This window comes from Pundamilia nyererei, unplaced genomic scaffold (genome assembly GCF_000239375.1).
Source record: "Pundamilia nyererei isolate P.nyererei 1_Seehausen unplaced genomic scaffold, PunNye1.0 scaffold00048, whole genome shotgun sequence".
NCBI lineage: Eukaryota > Metazoa > Chordata > Actinopteri > Cichliformes > Cichlidae > Pundamilia > Pundamilia nyererei.
In genome coordinates this window covers 3,185,266-3,195,032 of record NW_005187449.1, presented here as the reverse complement: position 1 = coordinate 3,195,032, position 9,767 = coordinate 3,185,266, and the positions used below count along the sequence as shown (strand labels likewise).

Below are 9,767 nucleotides of genomic sequence, written 5' to 3'. Positions count from 1 at the left end.
CACACACACACACACACACACAGACACACACACACACACACACACACACACACACACAGACCTGCAGTGACTCAGATAATTAGTGAGTCTGATTTCTTCTTCTTTCCTCTGACAGACGCTGAACCTGTGAAGTTCTCATTATAATCATGAGAACTGTGATGAAGTGACTCGGCACATTCACCTTTATCTAATCCAAGCATTTTACTTTGAAAGGGTGCCGACTTTTATTTTGTTTTCAGCTCACCAGCTTTTTTATGGATGAACCAAACTAAAAATGTCCTCAAACACCAGCTCGTTCCATCATCCAGGAGCCGTCTGGTGATAGTCTGAGAATCGGCCAAAGACATCACTGAGAGGAGATCATCAAATCAGCAGTTTGGATTCACAGCCAGTAAAATGCCCAGATTTTAATCCCATCGAGAGTCTGTGATCAGTCCTTTTAATGATGAGGCGGGATCTCCATCAATCAGGATTTGGCCCAGAGGCTGCACACCACAGAGGACTGCACAAGTAACAAAGATGAGGACTGAAAATACAGACTGTTCACGTATGCCTCATTAAGTTACCATAAACTGTAAAACTTATCGAATGTTTCTGATTGATCTTCACAGAAACGTGAGAAAGCGAGCGAGCAGCAACTAAACCTCTGCATCAAGGTCACTTTCTAAAAATATTTTAATACAAATTTTTTTTGTGTCTTTTACAGAAAATTTCTTTCAGATTTTCATCCATTAATTTGTCTTCTTATAATCTTTAACATTTTTTCTTTCCTGTAACTTTATGCTGGGAAAAGTTCAGGAAAAACCTGTTAGCAAACTTTAAACAAATCTACAGTTTTTGTATGAATTCTGTTTTTTCTGTCAGAAACTGTTAAATGTTTATTAAATCAGACTTGTGAGTGTTGCAGAGGAACATGAACATATAATGACCATGTTTCTAACGTCTCGTAACGCCCGTCGCTCTTTGCTCACCAATCTGTCGCTCAAGGTCGGCGGCCTCGTCTGGTGTCGCTCGGGGTAAAATGCCGGGGTCGCTGAAACTTGCCCTGAACAGCATCCCCATCACGAAGATGAAGAGAACGCCGCCGACCGCCGGGATGGCCGGGGTCAGGTTGGACGCCAGGAAAGGACAGCTGAGGAAACACGGAGAGAAACATGAGAACAAATGTGAGTTCTTCAGGACACTTCAGGAGGCTTTTCTGTCTCTTCTTCGTTTTTTAGCTTCGAGGACAGAAACGGTTTTAAATCACATTTCTGGTGTTTTTTAAATTGAGTGAAAATGGTTGTGCCATTAGTATTTCACAGACTCTGTGGAATTGGGGCTTCTGGGTCATTCAGGAAGGTAAATGTGGGTATCAGCTGGATTTTGTTTTGGCCACAGTCTGGTGACATGGATCATGACATGAATCAGTACACTGTGATACTGGAAGGGAGGAAAGATACTCTTATTTTGTCCAATAAAGTGTTTAATAAATGTTTCAAATATATTGATAAAAACAACATATGCTGCTCTGCTGAAGCTTCTCAGTTACTACAGAGACTCGGTGCTTTTGTTATAGTCTGTTAGCAGTTTAAGCTAACTAACTGAGGCTAGCTGGTGAGGAGATAGAAGAAATGGGCTGTAGCCCAAAAATGGATCCCATGAGACAGTTTTCCTCTAAACTGATGTAAGAGTTTCTACAGCTGGGGACGAAGCTTCTTCCTGGTGGAGAAGAATAAAGTTCTGAAGGATGAACTGGAGGAAAAACTAATTTTCCTTTTTTATACAAACAGTCCCTGTACTCTGCAACACCACAGCACAACAGGAAACTTTGCAACTATTAGAATCAGTCATGGATGTAATCTACATTATTCTGATGATTGATTTATTCTTAAATAGGTGAAAAATTTAAATATTAAAAAGCAGAGGATCAATTTTCTGTTTGAAATGACTACAGGTAAGTTGTGTTCCCGGTACTTCAGCATCTAGCTAGTGCTGCAGAAGAGGAGTGAGCATAAAGGGAGTAACGTTTTTTTAGGTGTCAGGTAATCTGACACAGTGTGTTGCTAGGTAAAGATCCAGCTGCTGTATTTTACAGGGAGAGAAAAGAAAGAGAGCTTCACTCAGAGATGGAGAAAGATAAGAAAGACAGGACAGGAGAGGAAGAAGAGCGCTTAGATTTAAAGGGAAGGACTGCTCATTTACAGCTCACATGTAAGTCCTCGTGTTTTTAAATCTGTACATGTGACATGTGACAAACTGAGGCAGACTGTGTTATTTAAAGGCTGCATGAAAATCAGGTTAGTTTGCTGCACTGTGGTGGATTTACAGTAAAGAACAGTGTGTGACTGGTGCACAGTGGCTGTGGTTTCATGGTCACAGTTAGCTTATATCAAGTGTAGCAGAGGTTCATATGAATTTCAGTTGATGATGGTTGTATAGTGTCTAATATAAAGACAGTACAAACAGTGTACTGTCAGAGTAGGACAACTCAGGAAACATCTGCTCACATCTGTTTGAATTCTGGTGTGTACATCCACAAAGAGAAGCAGGTCAGGTGATCACAGCCTGTACACTACAAAAACACACACACACACACACACACACACACACACACACACACACACACACACACACACACACACACACACACACCACCTGCTGAATCCACTTTAACCCATGAATGTACACATTTTCCTGTTTAGAGGTAAAGTCCCCCTCTACAGTGGAGGCACTAGAAAACATAAATATCTCTATTTTACTTTTCTTTTCTGCAGATTTAAGCTGAGTGTAATTAGCATCACAAGTTAAAGTAAAGTTTGTATTCCCGTCTACTGATACTATTTTATTAGTACATTATTATAACACAAAGCTGTTAGCTTTTTCCAAAAACAGAAACGCCTTCCAAAGAGCTGCTTTTTTCTTACTCTAAGTACATTTCAGAGCCAGTACTTTTTACTTTTACTCGAGTAAAGAAGTTGAATCAGTACTTCAACTTTTACTGCAGTATTTTTAACACTAGTATATGTACTTCAGTACTGAACCAAACACAGTGAACAAAAGTGACATGAATGATTTATTACATATATTTTACTCATTGGGTTACAGACTGGGGCTGAGGGTTCATGTTTAAAATAAAGGATTATAAAGAGAATTATTAGGCAAGTTGTATTTTTGAGGAATAATGTTATTATTGAACAACAACCATGTTCTCAATGAACCCAAAAAACTCATTAATATCAAAGCTGAATGTTTTTGGAAGTAGTTTTTAGTTTTAGCTATTTTAGGGGGATATCTGTGTGTGCAGGTGACTATTACTGTGCATAATTATTAGGCAACTTAACAAAAAACAAATATATACCCATTTCAATTATTTATTTTTACCAGTGAAACCAATATAACATCTCCACATTCACAAATATACATTTCTGACATTCAAAAACAAAACAAAAACAAATCAGCGACCAATATAGCCACCTTTCTTTGCAAGGACACTCAAAAGCCTGCCATCCATGGATTCTGTCAGTGTTTTGATCTGTTCACCATCAACATTGCATGCAGCAGCAACCACAGCCTCCCAGACACTGTTCAGAGAGGTGTACTTTTTTCCCTCCTTGTAAATCTCACATTTGATGATGGACCACAGGTTCTCAATGGGGTTCAGATCAGGTGAACAAGGAGGCCATGTCATTAGTTTTTCTTCTTTTATACCCTTTCTTGCCAGCCACGCTGTGGAGTACTTGGGCGCGTGTGATGGAGCATTGTCCTGCATGAAAATCATGTTTTTCTTGAAGGATGCAGACTTCTTCCTGTACCACTGCTTGAAGAAGGTGTCTTCCAGAAACTGGCAGTAGGACTGGGAGTTGAGCTTGACTCCATCCTCAACCCGAAAAGGCCCCACAAGCTCATCTTTGATGATACCAGCCCAAACCAGTACTCCACCTCCACCTTGCTGGCGTCTGAGTCGGACTGGAGCTCTCTGCCCTTTACCAATCCAGCCACGGGCCCATCCATCTGGCCCATCAAGACTCACTCTCATTTCATCAGTCCATAAAACCTTAGAAAAACCAGTCTTGAGATATTTCTTGGCCCAGTCTTGACGTTTCAGCTTGTGTGTCTTGTTCAGTGGTGGTCGTCTTTCAGCCTTTCTTACCTTGGCCATGTCTCTGAGTATTGCACACCTTGTGCTTTTGGGCACTCCAGTGATGTTGCAGCTCTGAAATATGGCCAAACTGGTGGCAAGTGGCATCTTGGCAGCTGCACGCTTGACTTTTCTCAGTTCATGGGCAGTTATTTGGCGCCTTGGTTTTTCCACACGCTTCTTGCGACCCTGTTGACTATTTTGAATGAAACGCTTGATTGTTCGATGATCACGCTTCAGAAGCTTTGCAATTTTGAGACTGCTGCATCCCTCTGCAAGATATCTCACTATTTTTGACTTTTCTGAGCCTGTCAAGTCCTTCTTTTGACCCATTTTGCCAAAGGAAAGGATGTTGCCTAATAATTATGCACACCTGATATAGGGTGTTGATGTCATTAGACCACACCCCTTCTCATTACAGAGATGCACATCACCTAATATGCTTAATTGGTAGTAGGCTTTCGAGCCTATACAGCTTGGAGTAAGACAACATGCATGAAGAGGATGATGTGGACAAAATACTCATTTGCCTAATAATTCTGCACTCCCTGTAGAAGAGCCCCAAAAATAATTTGTTTTTTTCTTCACTTTTTACATTTCAGATCATTTAGGAAATTTAGTCTCGGTGTACTTTATATGGTAACGTATCAGTGCATGCATATCTATACTGCCTATCAGCCTTGAATCTGGTTTGCAGACTTCTTTAGGTTTATATGTTTTTAAATTCATGTTACTCTCACCAAGCTTTTTCTTTCTTCGCTGGTACTTTGAGTCTTTGGCGGAGGCGTCAGAGACGTCTCAGGTTTACAACCCCCCCCACCTCCCACCCCCATTCCATCTCCTGCTGTTACCGTAGTGACATGAGCTGCAGGAGACAGTTACCGTGGAAACGGGAAGCACGGGGATGCTGTTGAAGGGAAGTCACCAAGAGGAATGTGGGAGGAAGAAAAATAAAATAAAATTAACCCTCCAGACGTCCCTGAGGGCTACTTTCTTTTCTTTTTTATTCACACTGTTATTAAATCAGGTCGGAGGTAAAACCCGGGATAATTAGCTCTGCATGAACCAAGGAACTAACCTGAAGGAGGATTTATTACAGCACCGCTTCATTTAGTTTGACTCTCATTTTCTACTAAAAAATAATTTATTCATATTTAGAGCTGAACCTGAAACTGTTCACTGTTCACAAAACCCAACAAAATCAGACACACAGGGCAAAGACCCAAAGCATCAAAGAGTCAAAGAGTGAAAGACTCAAAGCCCTTTTCAGTGTTTTCAGATTAACAGTCAGTAGGATTCGGTGTCTCCTTTTAGCTTTCATGAGTTCTAACATCAGGAAGAAACTGAAGATGACTTCAGCCTGATCTAGGTAAACACACCTGAGCTCAGAGACAAAACTGCTGCTCTTCTTCACCAAGCTGGACAAAAACTCCAAAATAAAAGCACCAGAATGATGGCTTCAAAATAAAAGAACATTCCTCCCACAACGATACATTAGACTTTAATCTTTCCGAACTACTTTGGTGAAATTATTGAAAACAGAACATTAAATTATTAAAATTATTAGGAAGTGCTGAAATTAACTTAGAAAATGTGAATTTAATCCCAGATTGATGACTCTGATCTGTTTATTTTAGTTCTTTTTAGTCATTCAGGAACAAAATATAATCCTCCCTGAAACTCTTAACCGGATATTTGAAGTTTTATTTTAGGGCCTTTTTATTTCTGTGACCTCACAGGGGCCTTCAGCTGGGGTCAAAAGTCACCTTCAAACCTTTACACGTTAGACTATAAGCTGCTGTTACTCACTCAAAGGTAAAGAAGAGGCCGCAGGTGAGCAGGATGAGGACCAGGGTCAGGTAGAAGACCCCGGTCTGCCGGGCCATCATGATCCTGCCGTCGCAGTAGAACCTGTTCCTGCCTGGGAACACCTGCCACTTCTTGCGGGGACTCCGGCTCCTGTGACCGGGGCAGTGGGCCGGCTCGGAACCGTCTGCGGGGGGCGGGCAGCTGCCGCCACGGGTGCAGATCTGGTTGTACCGGCCCTGCTGGTCCAGAGCCGCGTGCTGGATCTGAGACATGCGTCCACACAGGTGAGCGCGCAGGTACAAAAGACTGAAACATAAACCGGAGGTGTACGCGCGCTGCCGGTGCCGCGTTCAGGGTCTCCGCGTGAATCTTTTAATAAGGAGTCGGAAAAAAGACAACGGATCCGTCATCTTAAAAGGAGAAACACGCTTTTTGTTTCGCGTTATTTTATAAACAAACACGAACTCGTGGTCAGACGCACGCGCGCTGGATCCACGTCCAAGAAGCTCCCCCAGCTCCCCCGCCTCGCACCCTGATCTGCCCCTCACAGGCTGCAGTCCAGGTTTAAATCCCGGGTTAAGGACGCGGGTCCGGGTCTGAGGACGGGAGAGGATCCAGGGTGTTGAATGGTCTGAGTCTGCGAGGAGGAGGAGGAAGAGGAGCAGCAGCAGGAGGAGGAGGACATGGAGAGCATCCCGATCCTCCGCAGAGCTGCACAGATCCTCCACTGAGGTGGTGATCCACTCTGACAGGAGAATAAACACGGAGGAGGTTCACCTCACAGACAAAGCAGAGGATTTAGCGAGCCCTCGATAATTAATAATAATTAATCATTGTTCTACTGTACTCTCAGGGCTTTGTCTTTCATGTTACTTAAACGCTGACTGGTGAGTTTCTATGAGTATCATTCGTATTTCCGGGTTCGCGATTTCTGAAAGTAACTGAAAGTGGTCGCTTAATAGACCCTGTGCACGAGAAAATGCTAACTTCCTGGTTTGAGACCGGATGTGGGGTTGTACATTTCCGGTAGCTTTACTTTGCCGTCAATCGCTACTGCGAAGATATACTCCAAAATCATGTTCAAAAAAATTTGAAAACGGAAAGATCGTGTTAAGTTACAAAGAGCAGAAGGTGGGAACACTCACCAGTGTTGTGTCATAAAATATCTAATGATCAATTTTAACGTTTAAAGCGTTTAGATCGATCAGTTGTTTACATCACTCAACACAAGCAGAACTGCATCACTACATGCAGAAGACACATCGTCCACATTCAGAAGCACATCTCTGTATAGTGACTGGTCTTATGATTTAAACAGGCAAATGTTCAGCATTCAAACTACAGGTGAAGAATAGTCAAACCAGATGTTTCCCCCATTATGTTGATATCAGCTAGTCAAGTACACACCTACACAGCATGTTAACAAACCGTGAAAAAAGCCACACAAAAAATGAATGATTGCTGGTAACGGTTTCTATACATTAGTATTTACAAAGGGTATTTTGTGACTTACCTTCAAAATTACAGCGGTCCCTCGCTATAACGCGGTTCACCTTTCACCTCACTGTTTCGCAGAATTTTCAGTGCAAGTTTGCATGCTTTTTTTTTTACATCACATTGTGTCCTGCGTCCCGATTGCTGCAGACAATCTCCTCCGTGACGTCTCTCCTGTACAGTACAGAATCGCTGCATCGATCGCTAGCAGTGTGACTCTGAAGTGCAGTACTGTATGCTCACGATAAGGACGAAACGTTTTGCACCACAAAAAATAAAATTGGCTACTTGATTTCACCTATCGCTGGTTATTTTTAGAACATAACACCCGTGATAAACGAGGGACAGCTGAGAAATATAACATTTGAATCCCTTTTCTCTTTTGCTCTGAGGCGCGGGGGGAAAATATCGACAAGTCGATGAACATCATTTACAGATATATTGGGTAAATGCCCGAGACATCTATAGAAATGTAAATTGCCGCTTGATTCATTCATTTGCTTAACTTGTTTTGGACCATAAACAGGGCGCGAATAGGACACCGGAAACAAAGCTCCCCACAGGAGTTTCCGCACCGGAAGTAGCATATGCTAACGTGCACATTTTCTTTTAAATATTAAACTTTATTAAGAAATAGTATACAGAACATGTGTACAACCAGAACAAAATTAACATATACCAGGGGGTGTAATACAAAGAATTACAAACATTCAAATAATTGGTAATTACTACAAATAGTAATAGTTTTCATAGCCTTTTTGTTAAGTGATCCACTAATCAATTTTATGTAACATAAAACATCATTATAGTAATGTTTAAAATTAGGCTTTTTGTTACTGTATTTGCATTTGTGAAAATAAAATTTAGCTAAGATAACTAACAAGTTTATTATAAATTAAACATCTTCTTTTTTTTGCCTTCAAAAGAAACAAAATACAACATTTTCTCATTTCACAGTAAAGTCTTTATAGAGATGTCCAGCAATGAATCTACTGAAGTCTTTCCAAAATGTTCTAGCGTATGAACAGATCCAGAAGAGGTGTTGCACAGTTTCAGGATTGTGGTCGCTGTATCAGAATCATATCCGGACTACAGATTCCTTTTTGTGTCCTTTAAAATGTTTGGGAGTGAGACTTCCTGTATGAGCCCGACATCGAATCTTTTTTAAAAATAGACGATCTTTGGTTCGGGATTCCGTCTCTGTGGTTCTTTGCTCTGTGAAAAAAAAACAACTAAAAAAATCATAAAATAAAGCTGTTGTACTATTTGTACATTTAAGTTTATTCTGTGTTCTCCTTTAACATAAACACACTTGTGTTCCTAGCTGCTTTGTTTCTGCTCGGACGTTTTACGGAAACGGACCGAAGCAACATGACAGCTGAGGAAGACCTGGATGTGACCGCGGGAGCAGAACGAGATGAAGAGGCCAAACTGCAGGTGTTAAAAGGTACCTAAAGGGGGTCACCTGACCGGACTGCTGTCCACGCTGGCAGGAGGTGTTCGTAGGTTTCTGCTGTATGTTTTTCTGTTCGAGGCCACGACAATGTCGAGCTGCTGCGCCAGACTCCGCTGAAAAATCGGACATTTTCAGATTTGATTCGCTGTTAAAGGATTCCGCCGCATAGAAACACAAGATAAAGCATTTTTTCCTGAAGCTTAAATGTTTTCTGCTCAGTTCCGCTAAACAAAAAAGTCGAGTTGATTGGTTATTTCTGATGTAGTTACTAAATTATTTTCGTCTTCAGTCCCTTTCAGCAGATCAGACACTTGTTCTCAAATTCAAGTCAAATTATTTTAATGTCTAATCGAAAAGTAACTTCGGGTATCACGAGTTTTGGTGTTTTAGTACTTGTAATTAAAAATTATAGAAATAAAGAACTTGCTTTGAGAGTTCTGCACAGAACAAATGTGATAGGGATTGTTGTCGTTGTTTTGAATTCACAGCAAGCCACCAGACCTCATTCAAAAAACATCAGTTTTCAGGAACGCCAGCATCGAGGACAGAGACTCGTGTGTTCCTGCAAATAATATCTTTTTCTAGACGACGCCAGACTCAGTTCAGAACTATTGCATTTTAAGGGTTGTCTTTATAAAGGAGCATTTGAGAAATGTTATAAAGTTATTTTACTCAGGCTGTTTAATGAATTTTCTTTGGAACAAACAGTTATTTTAAGTCTGTGAAGGTTCTCAGTCATCCAGGTCATCGTAGTCAAAGGAGCTTGTAAAGAAAGGCGTCTGGACTGAAGAAGCTTCTCGGATGAGAGGTGAAACGTCTTCAAGTAACTTCTCGGCTGAGAGGTGAAACGTCTTCAAGTAACTTAAAGAAGTTACTTGAAGACGTTTC

The 9,767-nt window shown here is 41.2% G+C and overlaps 1 protein-coding gene across 2 annotated transcripts in view; it reads right to left on the bottom strand.

The window, feature by feature from the left end:
- zdhhc14 (zDHHC palmitoyltransferase 14) overlaps positions 1 to 6,656 on the bottom strand; it is a 16,146-nt gene extending 9,490 nt beyond the window's left edge. For both annotated transcript variants that reach the window (XM_005732790.1, XM_005732791.2), the window contains exons 1-2: positions 5,930 to 6,656; positions 972 to 1,132 (exon numbers count right to left, since the gene is read on the bottom strand). In XM_005732790.1, coding sequence (XP_005732847.1) covers positions 972 to 1,132; positions 5,930 to 6,201 — 433 coding nt within the window. In that variant the 5' untranslated portion in view covers positions 6,202 to 6,656. The remainder of the gene's footprint in view (positions 1 to 971; positions 1,133 to 5,929) is intronic.
- Positions 6,657 to 9,767: the final 3,111 nt, after the last annotated feature.